This window comes from Perissodus microlepis, chromosome 13 (genome assembly GCF_051167445.1).
Source record: "Perissodus microlepis isolate ML-2025 ecotype Zambia chromosome 13, ASM5116744v1, whole genome shotgun sequence".
Classification (NCBI taxonomy): Eukaryota; Metazoa; Chordata; class Actinopteri; order Cichliformes; family Cichlidae; genus Perissodus; species Perissodus microlepis.
In genome coordinates, this window is record NC_140473.1 from 1,302,655 (window position 1) to 1,328,916 (window position 26,262).

The 26,262-nt window shown below is 40.8% G+C and overlaps 1 protein-coding gene across 1 annotated transcript; it reads right to left on the reverse strand.

The window, feature by feature from the left end:
- Positions 1-17,016: 17,016 nt before the first annotated feature.
- Positions 17,017-18,847, reverse strand: lbx1a (ladybird homeobox 1a). Its single transcript, XM_084949131.1, has 2 exons — positions 18,492-18,847; positions 17,017-18,059 (listed from the first exon to the last, which is right to left on the reverse strand). The coding sequence occupies exons 1-2, from the start codon at positions 18,793-18,795 to the stop codon at positions 17,539-17,541; spliced, it is 825 nt and encodes a 274-aa protein (XP_084805257.1). The 5' UTR covers positions 18,796-18,847; the 3' UTR covers positions 17,017-17,538.
- Between the last annotated feature and the right edge of the window lie 7,415 nt (positions 18,848-26,262).

Sequence of the window (26,262 nt, forward strand, 5' to 3'; positions counted from 1 at the left end):
CAGTTCCTTAACCTTAATTATGCAAATTCTCAACAACCACAACCAATTGATCAACAACCACTGACCAAAACCCACTGATCAATGGCCATGAGTACCATTGACAGAGATTTGGGGAATGGCTGCAATCACAGCATTGTAAGATAGCTTGTCTGTATGATCAACTCGGTCACCTATAACATCTCCAAGTTTCTGGCTTTGATCCTCAACCTGCTGGTGGGCAGCTCTGAACACCACATCCAGAACACCTGGGATTTTGTTGAGAAGGTGGGAGATGTCATTATGGAGGCAGATGAAACCATGGTCTCGTACGACGTTACATCTCTCTTCACTTGCATCCCAGTCACAGAAGTGTTGGAGGTAGTCCGTAAGAGATTACAGGATGACACCAACCTCAGCAACAGGACCACTCTCAGCATCCACCAAGTGTGTTTGAACTGTGTCTTCATTCCACCTACTTCACATACAAGGGTCAGTTCTACAGGCAGAAACATGGGTGTGCCATGGGCTCCCCAGTTTCACCCATCGTGGCCAATTTGTACATGGAAGAAGTGGAAAAGAGGGCTTTGCTATCCTACCCTGGAACACCACCAAGTCATTGGTTCAGATATGTGGATGACACCTGGGTGAAAATCAAATCTCAGGACGTTCCACATTTCACAGATCACATTAACTCAGTGGACCGACACATCAACTTCACCAGGGAGGATATGAAAAGTGGCAGGTTAGCCTTCTTAGACTGTGAGATTTCCATCAGTAATGGGGGACATCTAAAAGCTGACGTGTACCGTAAACCTGCACATACGGATCAGTATCTGAGGTTTGACTCTCATCATCCACTGGAGCACAAACTGGGCGTCATCAGGACAGGCCAAAAATGGGTCCACCCCAAGGATCGGGTCCCCCGACACAAACAGAGTAACATAGTGTACGCTGTTAAGTGCCAGGAGGATTGGCAGGATTTATACATCGGGGAAACCAAACAACCTCTGTTGAAGCGGATGGCACAACACTGAAGAGCCACCTCGTCAGGCCAGGACTCTGCAGTCTATTTACACCTACAGGCCAGTGGACACTCTTTCAAGGATGAGCATGTACACATCCTGGACAGGGAGCAACGCTGGATTGAGTCAAGGAGGCCATTTACGTGAAAAGGGAAAGACCATCTCTGAATCGAGGAGGGCGCCTAAGGGTACATCTGTCACCATCTTACAATGTTGTGATTGCTGCCATTCCCCAACTCTCTGTGAATGGGACTCATGGCCATTGATCAGTGGGCTTTGATCAGTGGGCTTTGGTCAGTGGGCTTTGGTCAGTGGTTGTTGATCAGTGGTCATGACAATTTGCATAATTAAGATTAAGGAACTGACCTCCCAGCCCATTGTTCCTTCAGTGGGCTGGTTTCAGTCATTATGCAAATGTACTGTTTATAAGATCGGGGAAACCTGCAGTCAGCTGAGACTTGAAGAAGTCACTTGGATGAGTGACGAAACGTTTCTCCCACAAAATGCTACGTCCAGATGAACACAATCAACTTTTGGAGGTGTCTTGCAGGATGTTTCACAATATGAAAATACATAATTTATCAAAACACATCATCTGTGAAGGTTCTCAGTCATCCAGGTGATGGTAATCTAAGGAGCTTGGACAGAAAAGTGACTGTACTTTTTAAAGTTTCTTGAATATGTCTTGTCTGAGAAGCTTTTTCAGTTCTAAGAGCAATTGGTGGACAGTCCCAGTTTTTTAAGCCCTTGGGAGTGTCCCTAAAAGGGATGTTGACCCACTATTGATCATCTGCCTAATCACACGAGCTAAGGTGTGAAAACTGGTGTGGGTCACTCTGTGGAACATAATTAACCAGAAAAAGAGGACTCTCCATTTACATGATACACCACTGCAGCAGAGTACCTTACCTACTGCTCTAATGCATGCTCTAATCGCTGTGATAAAATATTATGATCAACAGTGAGAACACGCAATACTGCAAGAACTACAACAAACTAAGTCAAACAGAAAACATTAAACAGAAATTGAAAGTCCAAAACTCCAATCCACTGTCTGTGAAAGGCAATATATGATGAGTGCCAATGCTTAACATATGATCAGGTAATAAATACATTTGATGTTATCTAGGCAACTGAAGCCTGGAATGTCCGAAACTGACCAAGTTACAGCTTCAAATTGACGCATCACAATCAAAGTGCTTCTGGGATATACACAGCTGAAGTCAGAAGGACCAAAGAAGTCAAGGCCATCAGAGCTTAATAGCTATTGCCCTGACATCATGATGAAGCGATGAAGGTTCTGGAGTGAATAGTCTTGACTGAACTAAGACCACAGATGAAAATGTTTCTTGATGCTCTGCAGTTTGGATACAAACCAAATCTACTTTAAGAGAAGCTACCGGAAATGTCAGTAAATATCATCTCATGGAATACAGACTACCTGAGAGATATCCCACAATATGTAAGACTAGGTAGTGTTCTTTGATCTGGTAATGTGTATTACAGCACCATGTGGTATTTTGCTGTCTCCAGTCCAGTTCAACTTGTAGATTTCAGACTTTCATGACAGCTCTTGCTACAAAATTCACAGATGATTCTGCAATGTTTGGATGAATAAGTAATGAGCAGGAGGAAAAGTATAGAGCAGTAATGTGGAGTGGTCTTAGAGAAATCATCTAATCCTGTATGTGAATAAGACCAGAGAAATGGTGGGAAATGAGATGAGGATGGCCATCTGTCTGACCTTGGGCAGGATGTTGATAAAGTTAAGAAGTAAAGGTACCTGGGCGTCCACATGGACAGCAGGCTGAAGTAAAAAACCATCATAAAGGCTTTATACACAAAGGTGATGGACAGGCTCTTTCTCCTTGAATGTGTGCAGCAAAACGCTGAAGATTCGGTGTTGTAGTCCCAATGGTTTGAGTTTTGTGGGATGTTTTGAGCTCATAATTAATTTTTTGGATTTTGAGATGTGGTTAATGTTCGAGTTCTCTGTCTAGTTCTTTCAAATGGCAATGGCATTGTTTCTTTGTGCTTCTGAGTTTCCCTTTGTTTCCAGTCTGCGCTTCTCATTAGTTTATGTAATATTTAGTTATCATTTGTTTTAACACTTTTCATTTTTCCCAGTTGTGTCCATGTGTCTGTCTGGTCTCCATTTGTCCCATCTCCTTTATTGTCTGGTTTCCCTGTTTGTTCTGTTTGTATGTCTTAGTCTTGGTTTTTGTGTTAGTCGCTTCCTGTTTAACAGCCCCTTGTCTCTCGTTATTGTGTCCTTCCTCACGCTGTGTGAGCCTCTGTCATTCTGTTTTGTCAGGCAGTTCCTACCCTTCTTAGTTAGTTCATTTTCTCTGCTCTTTTTTCAGCTAAATAAAAGCTGAAGTTTAAAGTTTAATTCTGTCTGCCGAGTTTGCCCGCTGCTCGCAATGTTCCATGAAATTTTGAGTGCAGTGTTATTTGCTGTGGCCTGCTGGTGGAGCAGCATTCGAACTGGTTACGCAAACAGGCTGGATGAACTGATCAGGACGGTTGAGTCTATAACTGGCCGTAAATGGGACATTTGTGAAGGAGTGGTACACAGGAGGTCACTAAACAAACTGACCACCCTGTTACTGGACAGGCAGCACTTTCTCTGATTCAGCTCCACTGTCACAGGGACAGATATAAGAAATATTTTTTAAAATCACACTCCATGATACAATAAATAGAATCAGAAAATAGAATCATCTGCCAGATAATACTGAATTATATTAGTAGTATTAAGAATACACTGTAGCATTTTAGTTAGTACTTTATAAAGGCTATAAAAAGTGTTAGCGTTGCAGGGGAGCCGTAGTGTAATTTTTCCAAATAACAAACCCGTCTCCTGAAACTCCTGAAAACTGCATTATCAGATATACAGAGAGACTTATTTTTTTCTGCAGCAAGATCCTTTATAATTTCATAGACTAATTAATTTCTCAACCGAAAAATTAACCAGCTAACTAATGATGGGCTTTTTATTGACAGTAAACAATGGCAAGTCATAGAGTTATAGAAATAAACATTTTTCTGTCATCGTGAATAATTTGCCAAACTGAAGGAGAAGACGCATTAAATGCACACATTTTCAGGTTTACTTGTCAATGAGGCGTTTTAATACTCCACCTGTATGTGACAAAACCGACTACTGTGCTACTTGAACATTTTCTATGTGTTAGCACAGTTCATAATGTTGGTTGTTTATAAAGAACTACAGATTAACATAATGTCATTCCTTTAACAGGATCGGCTTGGAAAAAAATCAAATTATGGTTGCATTATTTAAATTAATTTTCTTTAGCTTTATATTGCAATCCTATTCATGTTACCGTGCAATACCATAGAAGACATGTTGGTGCAGTGACTTTACAAAGAGTTTGAGTCAAAACCGTATCTTTACAAGCTTTCATTATTTCAAATGTGACTGAAAAATCTGAGTTTTCAATTTGACAATAAGAAAAAACAAATTCACAACAGAAGAAACAAATTCAGAGCTGACCTGTTAAGCTCCATCTCCATGCGTAAGACTTTACAACAAGGGACACTTTGAGTTGGATAAGAAATGGATGTTTTGTGTCATGTAAACACCTTGAGGTGATTACTGTTGGAATTTGGTTCTCGTCAGATAAAACTGAATTAAACTGAATTTAGTGTTTGGATTAGAGTTAAAGAGGAATCACTGTATGTAAGAAAAACTATTGCTTTTTCTTACATACAGACAATTCTATCACAATTCACTAATATAGCATTTCATGTATTACATAATATTTAATATAGTATTTCTCTCTAACTAAATGATTACCTGGATCAGGAGTTATTAGGAATGTATTAATGAATGAATCAGTAACTATCAGGTGTTCTATATTGTTCACTTGGCTCATTCGTAATTAAGAAAGTTTTGAGCGCCTTGGGTTACACGAGGAACACACAGAGTTATTCTTCTGAAACAAACAGTGAGGATACACCCCCTTGTGGTTTACAGCAGTACAGCAGTGAAGTTAACAGTCTGAATGCTCAGTGACCTGTGTTAGTTTCAGGAGAGTGAAATGTCAAATATAAGTATAGTAGCCCATAGTTTATGGGACTTTTACAAAAAAAAAGTCCCCATTGTTTAGTGTAGAATCAAGATTAAAAGAATGGTAAATGGTCTGTATTTATACAGCGCTTTACTAGTCTCTAAGGACCCCAAAGCGCTTTACATATCCAGTCATCCACCCATTCACACACTGGTGATGGCTACATTGTAGCCACAGCCACCCTGGGGCGCACTGACAGAGGCGAGGCTGCCGGACACTGGCGCCACCGGGCCCTCTGACCACCACCAGTAGGCAACGGGTGAAATGTCTTGCCCAAGGACACAACGACCGAGACTGTCCGAGCCGGGGCTCGAACCGGCAACCTTCCGATTACAAGGCGAACTCCCAACTCTTGCCGTTAGTTCCCTCTTGGCTCAGTGAACTGATTGGAAAAAAAGAGGGAACTAACGGCAACCCAGGCACTGAGATGCTAAACCAATAATCAAAGTTATCCTGTAGCCTGTGGAAAGTCAGTGCCTTAATTAGGATTCTTTAAAAAAACAACCACACTGTCCTCTTTGCTCAGAACCAGCTCCAGTTTTCCCTTAATGAAATAAAAAACAAACAAACAAAAAACTATCATGGAGTTTTTTTCATGGTGGTGGAGCAGGTCACCTGCTGATGGGAAGGTTAGTGGTTCAATCCATCTTTCGTGGACCTCTCCTGGTCCTGATATTGGGCATTAATTTTGGGATTCTTATGTTGTTCCAAGTTTTAGATTCTTCTAACAACATTTACTTTCTGGTTGGTTTCTTTATGTTTATAGTCTCAGCTTTTAGATAAGCAGTTTATTTATGTTCAGGGTTATACTTTTGTTTATTCCTTGAGTTTCAGTTTGTCATGTCTAATCTGTGTTTCTTGTTATGTCTCCATCTCTGTCTCTCGTGTTACTTTTTTATTTTGTAGTCTTTTATTCCTTCTATATTGCATTTAGTTTTACTTCCTTTATGTCATTATCCCTTGATTGCTTGCACCTGTTTGTTTACCCACCTGCTCACCATTTGCCTAATTGGCCCTTAGCACATTTATAGTCTCAGTCCTCGCATCTTGTGTCTTACTGCTTGGTTTGTGGATTCTGAGTTGCTGCACTTTGCCTGAACCATTATTTAGGTAGCTGCCTTAATCGTCTGCATTTGACTCCCTTCTGTCTGCATAATTTGAAGGAAGCATGTCAGCACTACTTACTAAACAACAAAATATGAAAGAGATATTCAAAGGACTGGAGAACATTGAACTGTATTAATTTAAGAGCTTTGTTATTCAAACTATTTTGTTCTATGTTTCTCACCATACTTACATCACATCCTTGTTACCTAAAAGCAGGGGTACCCAATCCCAGTCCACGAGGGCCGGTGTCCCTGCAGGTTTTAGATGTGTCCTTGATCCATCACAGCTGATTTAAATGGATAAATTACCTTCTCAACATGTCTTGGAGTTCTCCAGAGGCCTGGTAATGAACTAATCATTTGATTCAGGTGTGTTGACCCAGTGTGAGATCTAAAACCTGCAGGACACCGGCCCTAGTGGAGTGGGATTGGGGACCCCTGCCTAAAAGGATATATCTGTATAAAAATTGAGGCTTGGGTTTGACTGTTTAATTCTATTTATTCATAAATATTTGTCTTCTAAAGGTTATAAAATTCAAAACTGGGTGTTGAGGACTATGAAATACCTCCAAGGACATAGTTTCCTGAGGGATTAATAAAGTGTTCTGATTCCGATTAAGCAGACCTTCCAGGTTTTTGTCCCAAAGTTCAGTAAATAGGTTTCTTGTGTTTCACAGCCTAATACATCCTTACCTCCATACATGAGTAACATTTGCCTGTGTCACAAATTCTTCTGATGCTAAGCATGACATGAACTGCTTCATGTGGTTTCATTATGACCCTAACTTACAGACTGACTGTACTATGAAAAAGTCACCACAAGGTGACAGTAGAGGAGCAATAACCAGGAAAGCTTGTTCTTGGAGAATTTGCTGTTTAACATCAGGAGGATGCAACTTTGTCTGAGCTCCTTCTCCTCACCAGTCGTGGCAGATGGCTGACCCGCCTGCTTCTGCTGGACGTTTCTTCCCGTTAAAAGAGCATTTTTCTTCCCACTGTTGCCAGTGCGTGCTCATAGGGAATCATCTAATTTGGGGAGGTTTTCCTGCATTTTGAAGGGTATTTAGCTTTAGAGTTCATGTTTGAAGATATTGTGAGATTGTTAACAATTTGAATGATCATTCTGAAGGCTCTGTATCCAATTCAAGTGGGTTGCACAGTTGTTGCAGCAGGAGTAAAGGAGGTGTGGGCGGCTGGGACATTTCTCGCAGGTGTTCTGTGTTGCTGGCCTACCAACACCTCTCCCCTCTGGAAAGGATGCGTGCAAACCTTGGTCCATCAAACCCTGATTTGGCCCAGAGCATTGCTGGAGGCAGAATGGGTGGAGATTAGGTTTGAGCATAGGGATATTCAAAAGTTTCCTGTAGTGCTGCACAAGGCTGCAGTTAGCTTCTGCCTTTGCCCTTTTCTGGATAGACTGTACCAGACTTTATTACCCTCAGACTGATGGACTGGTGGAGTGGCAGAACAAAACTTTAAAGTCCATGATTCATAAAGTTCACTCACGTTGATGAACATAATGAGGATCCTTGGCTAGACGATCTCTTGCTTGCAGTGCTGATGGTGACCCAGGCCTCCACAGTATTCCCACCCTTTGAGTTGATGTTCGGCATGATTCCGCGAGCAGTGTTGGACCTAGTTGAAGGAAATGGGAGGAACGTCAAAGCCTACGAAAAAGTTTAATTCAACACATTCTGGACCTGAGAGCAAAGCTACACATGTTAGGGAGGTTATTACAAGATACCTTTTTCCAAGCCCAGGAACTTCAGCAGCCCCTGTACAACAGACGGGCTAGGGTAAGACAAAGTTCTTGTATTGCTCCCTTCATCCAACTTAAAGTTACTCGCCAAGTAGCAAGAACCCTTTGTGGTTACATGTGAGTGAGGGACTTTGACCATAAAGTGGTGCAGTTTGAAAGGGAAAGAGCCACACAAATATATAATTTCAACCTTCTAAAAGCATCGATAGAGACACACACTAAGGCCGTTTCTTAGTATGCGTACTTGTGTGTGTGCTTGCGTTCTCGTGGAGTTGTGATACATCGTTAGTCATAGACCAAGTACTGTTCCAATTCGAAGTACACATCAACTCAACTACGCTCAGAATTATGTTCCCAGATGTGTTCTTGCTCCTCCCATTCTATCTAGCGCACATCTGTGGTGACTTGTGCAGCCAAATATCCCAGAATGCATTTCACCCAATACTCAAACGCAGCAATGGCGGAGAAGAGTGACTAAAAAGTTTGAAATATTACTGTTTCTGTGACACAAAATAAACTTTTAAGATAATTTCAGGCAAGAATGTAGATCTGTAAACTTAAAATAATTTCTTGGTTTATCAAGACATCACATATTTGCAAAAGTGCTCCTACGTTTTCTGAGACGTCTGTTACCCACCAGCTCGATAGCTGACTGGGAGGTCAAGGCTCACTGAAGCCGGTGAGAACGCCTGACTCCTGCCACGTCGTTTTCAAGCCCCTCCACTTAGATCATTTCTAAATGTTTGTTTTATTTCAGTGTTGTATTTGTGTCTGAGAAAATTGGTTTGGCTGAGATTAAAGATTAGCTTCATAATCATAGGGGTGATCGTGGCTCAAGTGTTGGTGGTGATGGCCAGAGGGGCCGATGGCGCGATATGGCAGCCTCGCTTCTGTCAGTCTGCCCCAGGGCAGCTGTGGCTACAACTGTAGCTGCCTTCACCAGTGTGTGAATGTGAGAGTGAATGAATAGTGGCATTGTAAAGCGCTTTGAGGGGTCCCGAAAAGCGCTATATAAATGCAATCCATTATTATTATTTCATAACTCGCTCATTTTATTTAATTTTAAAGTCTTCCAAGGGCACACACAAAAAGATGTTCACATGGCCCTGAACTCACAGAGAGGTCTGCACAAAGATATGGGTTATTTCATGGGAATAGGAAACAGAGAAATCAAAACTAGACAGAGGCCAAGTGTGTACCTGCTGATGCAATGATCTTTGTTCCAACGATCTGTGCTCCAGTCATAAGTGGCCAGCCTGATATCCCATGAGTCACAAGTTCATTTGAAAGCTAATTACTAACAGGTAAGCAGTCGGCAGGGAGGTGGAGGGACAGGAAAAGCAAGACAGACTATGGAACCATGACAGATTCACTATTTGCTTTTGTACGGGCTTCTACACAAGTCTAATGATGGTAAGTTAATCTGATCCTAGGGGTAAAATCAGATTTTAGCAACAGTAATGAAGATGTCAATCTAGCTAGCCTTCAAGATGGGTGAGTAAAGTTAATTAATTTAAAATATTGACAGATAAATTAGATATCTTTAAAAAGAACTAAAAATGCTTGGTTAAGATTACGACTTATGTTCTGATTTGAGCCTGTATTCAATTTTACACTGAACCTCAGTTGATTCCTTTTGATATTGTCAATCTGAGGAACCAGCACCCTGACACAGGAATTATGGATCAGCTCTCTGTTAGTGAGTCTTACCCAGTAGGCAATACAAAGCTGAGATGGAACTGGGGACTTGCCCAGTCCTGAGCGCCTCGAAATCCAGGTGTCCGACCAGCCACACTTGTTACTTCAACTTCCCTCTCGATTAGTGCACTTGGAATACGTGGGTTAATTTTAGGGGCCTGGAGAGTAAACCTCAAGGGTCTGGTACGTTTAAAGGGCTGGAGTGACCTATAAGAGCTATTTACACTAAAATGGGTTGAAACTCAGATTTTTACATTTACTGTTCCACAAAGTGTTAAAAAGGGAACGTCCACAATTTAGACTTTAATTGCAGACAATTTTCTTTTAAAAATTTAGCAGGAGCAAAGCAAAAGGAGAATTAAATAATACTAATATTAATAATATAAGAATCACAAAATCAGAATGGAATTATTTAGTCCATTGCAACTTCTTTTCACTAATGACACATTTTACAAGTCAGACATTCAGAGATCAGCGGCTCCTGTGGGCCACTCTCACTCACTTCCCCCCTCCCACACACACACACACACACACACACACACACGGGGGGCATTAACAGGGAGAGGGGGGCACAAAGAAATACTTTTCTTTCTTATTCTCATTTAAAATGTCTCGCTTTTAAAAAATAATTATCTGAATCTTACAACAAACGATTGATAGATTGATGCATATATACCATCAGAACAGTGTACATCACTGTCACAACAGCGTTTGTTTTCATTCAAAGGCTTATAATGGCGGCCGGTTTCTAGTCAAAACGCCCGGGCCGATTTTTTGTCCCAGTCCAGCCCTGTAAGCAGCTCATCTGCAGTCTGGTGTTACCTACATCTTCCTATTCAGAAGGCAGAACTTCCGAGTTCTGAGTACAATCAAAGCACCACGACTGCAGTTTTTGTGTTGGATGTAAAAAGCGCACATGACGCTGTGACGTAGGCTAGAATCATGGCGACGGTCAACGACGGTCCAGGCGTGGGATTTCTCTCGTGGAAATATGCACATTATCTTTTCCTTTCTATTGGTAGGTGGCACAGTGCACTGTGGCAGGATAGTGCTAACATGTAAGCAAGCTAGAAGACTTACAGTCTGGCTGGTATCCAGTTACGGAAGGAACACATTAACAAGAGAATTCTGAGTAGAACCAAAGTTACTTTCCCTAGTAACTAGTTACTTTGAAAGTAACGAGTAACTTGAAGTAACTGAGTTACTTTTGATAGAAGTAACTAGTAATGTAACTAAGTTACTAATTTAAAGATAAGATAAGATAAGATAAGATAAAACTTTATTAATCCCTCGGGTGGGTTCCTCTGGGAAATTCGGTTCCAAATAAGCACAGCACCGACAGAAGTTATAGAGTTACAGAATATTATATATATATATATATATATATATATATATATATATATATATATATATACGCCTTCCATAGTGCAATCTGGGAATGTGAGGGATGACTCATCCTTTGTGGGGGTGAGGTCACTGAGGCAGTTAAATAACTCCTTGATGGCTGACCCCCTAGGATGAAGGAGATTTAACCTGAGTTCCTAAAGGCCCTCAGTCTTGTAGGGCTGTCTTGGTTGACAATCCTACACAACATCGCCTGAAGATTGGGGCAGGTTTTTAGAGTTTATTGAAAGGTAGTGGATTGTTTATCGGCACAGGAGCTCTGCCAGAGAGGAGGGAGAACACTGACTGCAGTCCAGGTGGGAGGAAATGTTTATTGTGGCGCTTGTGAATATTTTTAAGAGTCTTAATTGTTGAAAAGGTAAATTTAGGCTTAGAAGGAGTAATTGATTGGCATTTAGAAGGAAATCCAGGGGCATGAGAGAAATGCGGCTGGAGAGTGGGCAATCAGGTTGTGAACAGGTGAGCATTTTCCTTTACCAATAACAGAAAAAATAAGGTCCGTTCACAGTCTGTAGATGAATTGTGTTTCAAACAAACTGGGTTCTAGGAATGACTTTGGACTGACAATTAAAGTAGGAACAGAGAACCTAGGTTAACAGACAAAGAGCACTGAAACAAACAGGCCAACAACCATGCCAAAATGCAAGTACATGCAGCCCAGAGAGTGACACACACCCATCATCTCCCCTCTGAAGTGTGGGCGAACAGAATGGGTGCATGGGACCGATAGCCTCTGGGTAACCCACCTGCCCCTCAAGGCCCTTTGTATTTAGTGATATGCCGTGTTGGGCAAGTTGCTTTGAAAAAGTAATTAATTATAGTTACTAGTTAGTTCTTCAAAAAAGTAACTGAGTTAGTAACTGAGTTACAATATTCTAAAAGTAATTAATTACTTGAAAAGTAACTATTACGTTACTTTAAAAAAATGTTTAACCCTCTGGGGTCCAGGGTATAATTGGCCATTTTTACCTACTTTTGATGTTTCCTCTATTTCACCTTTAAAAACTGTTTACTTTGCCTTGTTTGGTGTCATCCTTTTCAGCACAACCTCACGTGTCTGAATTTACAGTTATGTTTTCATTTTGACAGACTGTATTAACACAATCTAAAATCAGACTAAAAAACAAAATATGAGTAGAAAAAGTTATATTTTTTACTGTAACAACCACAAACATGTTTATTGAATCATATTTCTTTAAATGCAAATATAAATTGTCATTTTAAATTTTAAAATCCTATGTACAAGTTTTGCAAACAACAAAGTTATTTGTAGCCATTTACCTTTTACCCTCTTTTAAATAACCATTTCAGACTATTTACAGAACAATCAGCTGTTCTTCAATAAGATGCCGCACAAATTATTTGTGCCGCTCCAAAAAATAATTTCTGTCCACTATAAAGGAGAACATCACAGCCTGATACCTGCAGGTCTGACAGCAGCAGGTGTATCACTCCTGTTTCTACCTGGAGACAGCAGTCACATCATTGTTCTGACACACAACACAAAACTATCCACAACACTAACTACACAAGACAAAACATTAACTACACACTCCAAACACGCTAAACGTCACAAATCTCTCACATCTCAAAACTCGCTCTCTCTCTTTTTCTGCTCTCTCTCTCTCGCGTCACTCCTAAATCTTCCCCCTCTCCCTAAACAACCAAATGTCATGTTGCCATATCATTTTTTGATTGGTCGACATGGTGCATTTTTCCACCAACAGGAACGAGCTGTTTTTTGTTTGCTCATAAGCAGAGAGGTCTCGCTGCGCTGTCCTTAGACAGTAAACGTGATGAAACTATTGAGGGAAAAACACGCATATATATTGTTTATCATGACTCTGGTTTTACGAGGCCTATCAACACAATTTATAAACTGGTACCTTGTTGCTTTGTCTTGAAGTGGTCATGTGATTGGCTTACCACCACTACTTTATTCTTCCTCAGTCAAACAGCAGCACTCATGCGATCGTTTTGCCCCCTGAGCTCCAGGTTTTGTGCCAAAAAGTGATCGTCTGCAAGAAAGTGATCACCGTCCGCGGGAGCGCGCACAGCTGCTTAAAGCTGTAGCGCCCGGATTACTTACAGCTACTTCCGTGCAACTGATATAAGAAGCGGTAAGCTGAACACAGCTTCAACCGTCTGTTTGTTGAAAAATAGTAACGCCACCGCATTTTCTTGTTAGTAACGGTAACGGCGTTGTAACGATAGAAATAGTAATTAGTTAGATTACTTGTTACTGAAAAAAGTAACGCCGTTACTTTTAACACCGTTACTTGTACTTGGTCTCCAGCCACGCCTGCAGCGTTACACATTCATATATCTTATTCAGTGATCTTTAAATACTTCATCTTAATCCAAAGTACTGTCAAGCAGAAAGAGAAAGCATATTTCTCCCATACTGGCCCCTCTTCATTGGTTCCCTGTTAAATCCAGAATAAATTTTAAAATCCTGCTCCTCACACACAAGGTCTTAATAATTAGGCGCCATCTTATCTTAATGCCCTTATAGTACCATATTACACCAATAGTGTGCGTCCTCTTAGATTGGCTATTTAGAAAGGGAGGCAGAGCCTTCAGCTTTGGGACCGCTCTTCTGTAGAACCAGTCTGGATTCATCCTCAACCAGTGGCAGCAGATGGCCACCCCTCCCTGAGCCTGTTTAGAATCACCAGTTAACCTGGTGGGAAGCTAGAATACCCAGAAAAAGGCAAACTCCTCATAGAATTTCTACACCTTAGGTAAGCAGGATGTTTGAAGTCACACACAACACCCCTGTGCTGCTTCATCAGTAAGTTATCAACTAAAAGAAAACTTTTTCCACCATTGTTTCCTTTAACAATGATCTATTTACTTACTTTTGAACGTCTAAACATAAGAGACTTAATAAAAGATCTGATTGTATAATCTGACAAATCTACAGAAGTTTGTGGGCAGTTTCTATGCTTGTGTCATCCTTTTTTCTTACTGAAATTGAAATGGTCAAGGTAGGAAGCCCTCTTGTAGTTTAATAGTTTTCCAGGTTTTCTGAAAGTCTTTCATTGTTTTTCTTTTCACACACTGTAAACAAATATGTGTGCTAACACCGTAAAGTGTGCTCCCTACCTGCCGGCTGTAAATCCCAGGTTGCAATGACAAGCCACATTAAGAAGAACCTGCTCAGCATGAACACATCACAAAAGTGGACAGGCAATTTCTTTTTTTCACCAGATAGCCAGCCAAGCTTGTTCTGCATCTCTGATTTTAATACACTCAACGAGCAGTTTAGCAACCAGGAAACTCAGGCCCCAGGAGGGGGGTGAAAGGCGATGTGTGAAAAAAAGAGAGGTATCTTCTTGGACTGCTAAATTCATTTCTGCTTCTGAATGATCAACTAAGCTTGGAAATTTAAAAACAAAATGGGCATGTGTTGGAGGAGGGGGGTGTTTTCTTTTTGGATAGTAATTAATTACAGGTTAAAGTAAATTAATACATATATCAATTCTGTCAGGAACACACTTCGTTCAATAGACCATAAAATTGAAGTTTGAAGTGTTAAGGGGCTCTACAGGAACGTTATAACTAAAACTTTCAAATTTAGCCTATTTAGTGATCAATCAAGTTGTACCCTGGAGCAGAGGCAGTTCATTTCTTCAGCTCCATCCTGACTCACACAAACACAAAGCATGGACACCAGCTCATCACAAACTGCTCTTAAAGCACACGCAGGCATTTGCAGGGCAGCTTTCACAGCATAGAACTTTACATTGCAGTACAGTCCAGCTCTACAGTACAGTTCACCAACAAACACAAGAATTTGTGCTCGATGAGCAATGCTTTGAATTAGGAAATAATCGATAGTATGTCACTGACTATTGCTTATAGATTGGACAGAACTGGTCTCAGCATAATAATAGTAATCATCATCATTTTGATCTTGCTACAATGATTGTAGAGTATGTCTGAACATGTGTCTGTATGTGCCCTATCTTCTCCTTAGCAGGTGGGCTAACAGGAACAAACTATTATAGGAACATCACACATACAGCGATTATTAGCATCTATATGTTTTTGACAGGCTGACGAGCTATCCTGCATCTGCCTCTCGCTGGCCTATCATCAACACTGTTGAAGCAGTGTGAGATCATCTTGACAGAGAATGGAATAAAAAGCATCCAGCTTGGGAATGTCCTTCGAGAAGCATGAAAAACGATTCCTGAGGACTTCCTAACATAAAGCAAGAAGACTTGACCGAGACAGTTCAAGCTTTGTTGAAAAACAAAGTTGTTCATGCTAATAATTGACTTTCAAGCTCATTAGAATTGTACATACTGTTTTTGTCTTGTATACTATATATCCATGTATAGTTGCACATGTTTCAATAAATGGCTGCATATGCATCTTATTTTCCAAGCAAAATTAGGGGTGGCTCGAGATTTTTGCACATTAGTAGTAAAAGAGGAAGTATGTCTAGGAGTTGGCAGTTTAAAGAGAAACAAAGATATACATCGCATTTTAATCGATCGATCAATTTATCGTTGTTTTTGGAGGATCCCGGTTGATAACAGCCTTTTTTGTTGAGGTCCCACAGAAAAAAATGGAGGGAGCACGAGGACATGCATCAAACTTCCATTTTACGGACAATTGAATAAATGATCTCTCTCTCCCTCTCTCCCTATCACACACACACAAACCCCCATGGGGGGGACTGACTAAGATAGCATCACCTAGACTCATAGTCATTCTATATATTGTGCATCTACATACACCTGCTGTGATATACACACAAATTAAATAAAACATTAAACAAAAAGAAAAGAAAAAGAAAATCGGACGCTTCATGGCAAATAATAATTTCTTTTTTTCCTACTGAACAAATATATTTATTGACAAATCAAATTATAAATCCTCACAAATCTATATTCGGAATGACAAGCTGGATATTGATATAAAAACATATTTTGCATGTTTAGCTGTTTCTATAAGAAACTGTCAAGCGTTGGCTGTAAATGGCAATATTGGTCATATTTTTCATTTTAATAATCGCCTTTGAGAATTGTTTAATAAACAATCAATGTTTTATATTACATATTTTATATCTACTTTGGACATTTTGTTACAAAGTTGTTGCTTTTATAGTTTTGTTTAGAAAAATACAGTGGGAGTGTTTTTTTTAATATAGTAAATTTCATGAATTCAAATGCAAAAAAATGCAGCATATGGGTGATGAAATGTGTAACCAGGAGCTCATCAGCGTAACTTTGTGCTGAACATTGGGGGGGCGAAGCTCTCTGTCTAAATAAATAAATAAATCTGGGTAAATTCCCGGATTATTAAACATGCAATCATTTTGCTGGTAATACCTGAAATGAGTAAAGAAAATCAACAGCCTATTTATGCAAGATAATTCATAATTTTATGGGGGGGGCATATTGGTTGGGTCTGATTACTGGGGGGTGGAGCTCTGCAGGCGCTCCTTTATCTATAAGTCAATTATTTCACCGCTCCCTGACCGCCCCACTATGCCTCATTCACATTCATGGCAGTGTGTTTGAACACAGCAGCAACCAACGAAAGTGTCTGAATTATGCGTGACAAAAGGGGTATAAACAGATGAAAAGACGGGTTAAGTCAATCCATCAAAGCGACTCGTAATTGAGAGGAGAGCCCTCCAACCATATGGCCTCTGCAACACTGCCCTTTGTGCGCACTGAGCCGCCGGACGGTGAGGCAGGCGGACACGCTTGTCTCCACATCGCGCGACGGTGTAGAGCCGCCCCCGGGGAAAACTACGCGTAGGCGTTCTTTTTCCCATATTATGTTCAAGCACAGCAGGTCAGAAGGTGAGTTGCTGTTTAGATGAGTTTGGCATTTTCTCTCCCACAGTCCTCCTCAACGAGAAGCCTTTATCTCGAGTAACTTCGTTTAAACAGAAATATTACACTTCAATAACGCTTGGTTCACCCCGGAAATCATGTTGAGCAACGCGAGATAATCTGCATATTTAAAAAAAAATGCATTTTTATTAACATTTGTACATTTGTACAATTTGTACAGATGTCTGCTATTATGGTTCGTTTTTGTATTTCTAAGGCACGTGAAGTGTTACAAAACATCAAACCCTATTTAAACCATGTTTAATACAAGCAACCGCACTTGTTCTGTGCAGTTATCGTTGGAGGGCTGATATATCAAAAGGTTAAAAACAGTCTTCTCAGGCTTACAAACTGATTCACAGAAGCATTTCCACCGCTTTATAGCACAAAGTAGGCTGCATTAAATGTGCAGTGAAATCTTTCTGATTGTAGCCAGAGCAGTGATCAGTGTTTGAATCTGAAGAGTCCACGCGTTTTCAGAGCCTGGGCCTGTTCAGCAAGGCTTTTGGCAAATCACAGCGGAGACGTCTATTTTTGAATCGCACCGCTATGTAAATCCTCTAAAGGCTGTCTGTTACTATCGCGTTATTGGGCAACACGCGACTGTCTCTGTGTTATTTAGTCACCAACGTCAATCTCATCTTCATCATCCAAGCAACACTTGGTGGTCAGTCGATAGTCACCGGTCGATGCAGGTGATGGAGGTAATAAATGCAGCGAGTCTAGGGTGTCGGTGGTGTGGAATCTGGAAGAGATCTGGTGTTGCTCGGTTTGGCCCGGCCCAGAAATCGTCCCCTCACCCATAACTCCCGCCGCCGCCGCGGACTTCTCCAGCTCAGCCAGCTTGGAGAGCTTTTCAAAGGCCACAGCGCCGGCGGCCTTGGCGGACTCCACGTCCGCTTTCATCTCCTCCAAGTCCCGCTTAAGCTTAGCCCGGCGGTTCTGGAACCATGTGATGACCTGTGCGTTGGTCAGACCAAGCTGCTGAGCCATCTGGTCCCGGTCCGCTGGGCTCAAGTACTTCTGGTACAGAAAACGTTTCTCCAGCTCATATATTTGGTGGTTGGTGAAGGCCGTGCGGGATTTCCGCCGCTTTTTAGGGGTGTTTCTCTGACCGAGTAGGGTTAGCCCGTCTCTGCCTGTAGAAATAAGATCATACAGAATGTAAAACTGGAATAAAACACACGTTTACAAGTCACTAAAAACAGTGTTACACAAAACAAAACAATTATAAGTCACCAAAAACTCCAGTACGACATCACTGAAATGATTCCGAAATTCATTCATTCAGATTCATTCATTTAGTTAGCGTGCTTTGTCAAATTTCAATGAGCACATTTAAAAACATAAAGCGGTTTTCGAATAGGAAAAAATATCTAGCACAGGATCATTCATTGTTTAGAAAACAGTAGTACTTACAATTAGGTACAAGAAATAACGCTGAAAGCTTTTTCTCCAAACATCTACGGATATTTTTCATATTTCAGAAAAGTAAGCTGCTGCTGTTGCGGTTGTAACAGTGAGGATGTTCTCCTCACCTACAATAAGAAAGGAAGAAAACAGCCTTTTACCTTCAGCAGCCTGCAGGACGCTGACCTCCAGGCCTTCAAAGGTTTTGCTGGCCAGCTCCTCCAGCGCGCAGAGCGGGGAGGTTTGACTGAGCAGCACCCGGCCGGACACGCCGTGACAAGCCGAGGGCAACTTCTGTCCGCTGAGAAAGTAGCTCCTTTTCACAGACGGTTTGTTGAGAATGTCATCTATGCCGAAAGGCGTCAGCGGTTTGTTGGTGTTGACCGGTGGTTGAAGCTGATCCAGCGGACTGCGACTACTGCCCTCAAGAACAGCTGGACGTTTAGAGTCTCCCTTAGAGGTCATGACGGCTCAGCAGCTGACTGAAAATGTCAAAGTTTGGACAAGAATGAAGGAAAACGAGGATCACAGGTGTAACCTCATATCGCCCGCTGCCTAAACACTTCTGACTCCCAGACTCCCACCGTCTCTCTGAAGCACTTTTTCGGAGTGACGTACAACATGAATATATATAAGACTGGCTCTCACTCGGTGAACAGCGATGCACCAAGAGCTGGACCGACTAACTAACATGTTATTGCGGAAGGCAATCAATTACTCACTTCACCCCTCCCCTTATCTCTCTTTCTTTCTTTCTGCGTGAGCGCGCGTGCTTGGGGGAGCTCTGAGACAGAGCAAACAGCGAAGAACAGTCCAATTACAAATCAGATAGGCTCTATTTACACTTTATCTGTTAAACGACATCATTTGTCACCAAACGAGCAAATGTGTTTATCAGCACGATATCATCGTCATTTGCGGTGTAAGTAGCACAGAATTACTCTTCAGGCCAGTTACAGTCAGAAACAGACAATAAGCAAATTAGAAAATTAGAATGCGTGCTGAAGTGTACAGACAGACCCACGCACGAGCGTGACAGCGCGTTACAAGGCTGGTGGCGGAGCAGAGCAGGCCCTACCACACCTCCAGCCTCGCCACCCCCGCGGTAAGACGAGCGCTCTGCCAAAATCAGCGTCAGGCTCCCCGGACCACAGCCCGAGACAGGAACACATGGACAAACTGACAGGGAGGATACCGAGCACATATTTTTTATGCCTATTTAATCCTAAATAAAATCCAGTCAGGAAGATTATAAAATCATCTGTAGAGATGATTTCTTCTAAAACATTCTGCTATCAAGACAGCAGTTTTCTGACGGCTACAGGTAAAGTTTTGGTTTTAGTTGTGTAGAAATACACACGTTATCATGGGTTTTTATTTTATTTGCATATTTTCAAATATTTGTATTACATTTTTTTATACAGCACAATATGAAAATTCCAAAAGAGAAATAATTCGAAGTTGAACAATTCAGTTTATCGATTTACTCGAGCGTTTTTATTTAGTCATTTATTTTTATATTTTATACATTCATCAATTTAGATTTAGAATGGGCTACTTCTAGTTATTTATAGATTGGTATTTTCCCCGATATTTGTAAAAATCTGGTTTTGTTCACTTTACGGAACAGACTCGATGTTCAGAAGGTATTTGCCTAAGTCTGAGGATGTTTTATACACGAGTAAACATCCACTGACTCTCATTAAGCCAGTGGTTCCCAAACTTTTTTTGCTGGGCCCCCTTTGTTTTACAAGAAAAATGTTCGCCCCCCCCCCCTTTCTCGCGCGTGCACGCGCACACGCGCACGCACGCACACATCCTCCAACCACACACACCTATATTTTGCTGCATTGCTGTTTATTTCACACCTCAAACATTTACTAAACAGTTAAGCAAATACAAGTAATCTGCAATAAATTACAGGTAGTAATAAAATAAACTACTAACTCTTTTACGCCACGTCCACACCTACACCGGTATTTTTGAAAACGCAGCTGTTTCGTCCACACCTAAACGGCGTTTCGAATCACCGAAAACGGAGATTTTTTAAACTCCTTTTTTGCGTTTATGTGTGGACGAGGAATACAGAGTTGGTCACACAAAGTTAAAAGGTATGTGCCTTTTTCACATCATGCTGTGCGCACGTTATTTTTTTTTTTACATGAGATGAATTGCAGAATAGCAGATAGAGACAAAATACTGTTAATCTGACTATCTGCAGGTTTTACACGCTTACACACACGCGCAGTTACTGCCCCTCTATTTACAAAGGCAGAGGCGTCACGGTGTGATTAATTTACATGTAGTTTTTTTTTTTCATGTGTAATAATATTCAACATTGCTATCAATACATTTTTCAAAAAATGCCTCTCTGTGCAAAATGGGTTCAAAAACATAAACAGCTGTGGGATCCTGTTTGTGCGTGATTTGAACAGCCCAACGCTGCTCTCCATGCAGGGAAAACCAATCCTGCAGGGAGACCTACCTCGGTGCTTGTGCAGGTGAAGCCAAAGGGAAGATTTGCTTCACCATATTTTCTAGTCTTTGGCTTAGAATGAAGTTGGTTTGGAAACATATTCAGCGATGCTTCATCTCCTGCTTTGCGTGTCTGTGGGCGCCTGTGCTAGCAGGGTCCAAGCGTTTTGTTTTTTCTTCCCCCCCTTTTCATACCGCGCCCCCCTGCAATGGCTCTGCGCCCCCCCTAGGGGGCGGGCCCCACACTTTGGGAAGGTCTGCATTAAGCTATCAGTTCCAACATTAACGATATACTTCACAGTTTTCAGTATTCCGCAAAGTAAAACCTGGCGTGTTAGCTCAGATTGCCTTGAATTATTTGAGTTAATAAAATCAAACAGTTTAAGTGGATTTATTATTGTTAACTGAGTGACAGTAACTGAAGTACTCATAATTTAAAAAAACAAACCAAAAACCCAGAAGTAAAGAGTATTGAACTTGCGTACGTTATTTTATTAATATGAATTGAGCCAAATGAACTTGAATGCATCTTTACACAGTTTTATTCTCTTTATTTGCTTCCATTAAGATTCATCACAACATTTCAGTTGTGACAACCCTAAACTTAGCTGTGTCCTTTTTTCAAAAGGTATTCAAAACTTTTCATCTTTGCTACACTAACCTGTATTTCATAGTTCACCTCAAAAATACAAATAAAAACTCCCCACAAATGTTCAATGAAAGACTCTGGAAAACCTTTGTTTTCAGCAAAATATCACATTTTTTTATCTGAGCTGGCATAAGTGGAAGCTCTTCACTCTGTGAAGTGAAGCCTCTGATCAAAACTAATCAGGGGGGCGGGGGGGGGGGATCAATAATAACCCACATGGCTCTATAAAACACAGAAGTTCTGCTATCAAACCAGTCTGGTGAAACTGTATAAGCAACTTCTTTTGTAGTCCCCTCACAGGGGCATCTTTAAGAGCACCAGAAGTACAAGTAATACGAGTTTTTATTCAAAACACACACACACACACACACACACACACACACACACACATTCAAACTCCAAAAGATGCTTTAATTGGACTATAACATAAACCCAGTGATGGTTTGATAAACGTCCCGAGGCAGGATTCCATGACTGTAGATTTTAAGATCAACTTTAAGTCATTACTATCTTCCCAAATGATTTTCCCTTCCCAGAAAACAGGAGTAAAGTAGAATACAGATCGTGTGGTGCCCATACCATCAACTAATATTCTCATGAATCCATTACTTCTCATTACTTGTAAAATGAAACTGGTGAGTTAAATGGCATCACACAGGAAACATGTTGGGAAACTCACATCAGTAAAACACAAAATAAGAAATATTATCAAATGAAAGTCATTTTTCATGGCGTGTGTGGCGTTTTCAAAGTTTGAAAATGCCACAAAAAGATGCAGAAACCAGAAAAATTAAATAAAAATTCAGAAAAGGGTAGCTCCCTTTGACTGGGTCAATAGTTAAACACAGAATTATACACTTAAAAAATGACTGTTTAGTCATAGTTCACAGATGCAAAAGTAAAATGTTGACTTGATTTAACTTTAGCATGCTAGTCAAAAGATCATTTCTACACAACGTTCTGACTTTCAACATAAACGTTTGCAAGTTTTACTTAAGTTTTTTTTGTTTGTTTGTTTGTTTTTTTAGGGCCTGCAATTTAGGTTTGAGTTACTTTCCCCTGTCATTGAGATTTAAGAAGACAATCTGTATAAACTCAAAAAATCCACTTAGCATCACTGACTAATTCAAATGGAGTGCATACATCCATCCAAAAAATGGTAAATGGCCTGTATTTATATAGCGCTTTACTAGTCCCTAAGGACCCCAAAGCGCTTTACATGTCCAGTCATCCACCCATTCACACACACATTCACACATCCAAAAACCAAAAACCAAATCACCAGTGCATCTGGGCAAGACAGTATAACCTGATCCTCAAATATGATGGACACATGATGTGTTTCACAGGAAACTCCTGCAGGTACCTGAGCAACTGCTCCCTTCTGTGTTGCTTCTGATTTGTCCTGGAAAGTAAATAAATTTTCAGCAAATGCATTATCACAAAAGAACATACTGTAAGCTAAGAATGAAGAGGTAAAGTTTCAGCTTTCTTAAAAAGTCATAATGAAGATAACAATTTTTTTTAAAACCCCATTTGACAGCTGTAAGGCTGAAACTGCCTTCTGAACTGGTTCCAGTGCAAACAATAATCATCAAAATGGACCCCCCCCCCCCCCAAAAAAAAAAAAAAAAAAAATCAATTAAATTAAAAACTAGTTCATGTCTTAAATAATCAGGCCCCATCTTATCTTAATGACCTTGTAGCACCATATCACCCTATTAATCACCCTATTAGAGCACTTCGCTCTCACACTGCAGGCCTACTTGTTGTTCCTAGAGTATTTAAAAGTAGAATGGGAGGCAGAGCCTTCAGTTTTCAGGCCCCTCTTCTGTGGAACCAGCTTCCAGTTTGGATTCAGGAGACAGACACTATCTCTACTTTCAAGATTAGGCTTCAAACTTTCCTTTTTGCTAAAGCATATAGTTAGGGCTGGACCAGGTCTGCTATAGGTTATGCGGCTATAGGTGTAGGGTGCTGGGGGATTCCCATGATGTACTGAGTATTTATTCTTCAGTCATTTTTTCACTCACTATGTGTTAATAGACCTCTCTGCTGAATCACACTTATTAATCTCTGTCTCTCTTCCACAGCATGTCTTTATCTTGTCTTCCTTCTCTCTCCAACCAATCACAGCAGATGGCCCCGCCCCTCCCTGAGCCTGGTTCTGCTGGAGGTTTCTTCCTGTTAAAAGGGAGTTTTTCCTTCTCACTGTTGCTAAAGTGCTTGCTCATAGGGGTCATATGACTGTTGGTTTTTTTTCTCTGTATGTACTATTGTAGGGTCTACCTTACAATATTAAGGCACCTTGAGGCGACTGTTGTTGTGATTTGGTGCTGTACAAATAACATTGAATTGAATTAAAAACAATTTGTCTCGAAAATGAGCTACTACTCTGAGCTGAAGCTGATTTTGTTCTCATCTTTGAGCAGGGACAGATTGAAGAGAACAAGCGTCAAATATGATCAATGAAAAAGTCAAAACCAATTTGTAAGTCCACAGTTTGGGCAGCAGTTAATCCCTCTGGTGTCTCTGCTGTGAACTCTTAGAAGCTTTCCTTACAGCACACAGTGGTGTTTTTGCCCTTAATCCAGTGCAACAAGTCAACAAGAAATAGTTTTATTATGGGAGTGTGATGTTCAGAGTTTGGCTGTAAGTTTAATAAACTGCTGTTAAAAACTCAAATGCAGGTTATGTATGAAATAGAAAATGCAGTTACAATGAACATTTACATGATGTGCTCCACCCTGTTCATTATTGCAGTTTTTTTTTAATCATAATTTGTCAGATGTTCTGTCACAGTGACTGAGCTCTGTCTCCTCTCTTTTCTTAAAGGACACTCCAGTTTATCCTACGCTAAAGGAAACAACAAGGGAAGCACTGAAACGCCTTTCCGTAGTATTTGGCGCATTGGAACAGCTCTCATTATGGCTGCCCCACAGATACTTCCGGGTCACGTGTCTCAGTTATAACCTTTTCTAAGCAAAATGCACTATTGGATACCCTAGGTTTCTGTCATGGTCGTAGTCTCTCGTGCTGGGTTGCTTTTTCTTTGTCTCTTCTGTTTCCTTCTACTCATTCTCTCTCTTTCTCTGTCAGTGTGTGTGTGTGTGGGGGGGGGGGGGGGGGGTGTTTGTGGTTAACCCCCTCAGTTGTGGCTCCTCCCATGTCTCCGCCTTCTTGTGTGGCACTCATCAGCAATCCGTTGCTCTGGCTCACCTGTCGAGCTGACAGTTTAAGGCTGAAACAAAGCCCTGTTTAACAGCTCATTTGGAACACGATCGACATCGTGGTTTGGGAACAGCTGTGTGAAGGACCAAAAAGCTCTCCAGAGAGTGATCCGTACAGCAGAACGCTGCTGCAGGATTGCTCTCCCCCCGCTTCAGGACACCTACACCAGGAGATGTCGGACTAGAGCAGATACTGAAGGACCCGTCCCATCCTGGCAACAACCTGTTCCAACTTCTGCAATCTGGTAGAAGGTTCTGCATCATCCGGGCAAGGACAGAGAGACTCAAGAGGAGCTTCTATCCCCAAGCCATCCGGGCCCTAAACACACACACCCGCCCTCTCACATCATCTATAATTGACTGAGACAGGACTCTCTTCCAGACACTCTAAACCCAGGCACAATGTACATTTCAAATTCCTTTAATTTTAAATATGGTTATATTGTCTATCCTGTAAAATAGTCAGATGTCTATTCATATTAATGTACAGAATTCACCTGCTTGCTGCTACTACTGCACATTCACCCAATGTATATACTATTTATATATATATATATATATAATGTTCTTCCTCTACCCCCCCCCCCCCCCCCATTTTTGCACATGTCGAGGAGCGTGTCAGGCTACATTTCACTGTGTGTTATACTTGTATAACTATGCATGTGACAAATAAAGAACCTTGAACCTTGAACCTTGGAAGTGCTCACATCTGCTGGTCATTCAATGTACAGCAGCATGGTTTGATAATCATGTGGGCTACATACCAGTGGATACCTAAACGTAAAGCTGTGTCAGTTGCAGAATACCCATGTGAAGTCCTGTATAATGTAAATACACACGAATGCGCGTTATGTTATTATTGGACAATAGCGTGTCAAAATGCTCCCTAACTGCTGATATTTTTGACCGTTGTGGTGGCTCCATAATGTCCTTACAATGATAATCCTCAGAATCACCTCAGATCCAGCTCATACAAAAAACTAATTTCTGAAGTTCCACAAAGTGATGAATGAAGGACATGCATATTGTATTGAAGAAATAAGTGATGAGAATGCTGTTATTTGCTTTTACCAGCTCACCTATGTCAGACCTTTTGATAAACAAAATTCTAATGAAAGTGAGAACATGTACACTGTTACATCTTTCAGAAAATGTTTTGAAATTGTGGTGCACAGTTCAGAATAAATGTTTTTCAAAAACCATTGCGTCTTTTTAGTAAATGTTTATTTCCAAAAGAAATTTCTAGAAGTTCAGAACAGGAAAATTCCCGCTTTTTAGAATTAATTAGAAGATAACTCTTACGTAGTTAAACTAAAATACTGTTTGAGAGTTAATATATAAACTCTTAACACCAAGTGTTAAATTATCAACTCCAGACAGATTTGGTGTTTAACACTATATCAGAGTTAACGTACCAACTCTCCAAAAAGAGTTAAATTAACACTCTCTGGTGTGGACCCATATAGACACTTTAGTAGTGTTGAAATCAAATCTGACAGTGGTAATTTGGACATGCTGGATTTGCTGTGCACTAATGTTTCTCCCGTGAATAAACCAGTGTAATTTAAACAGTACTCT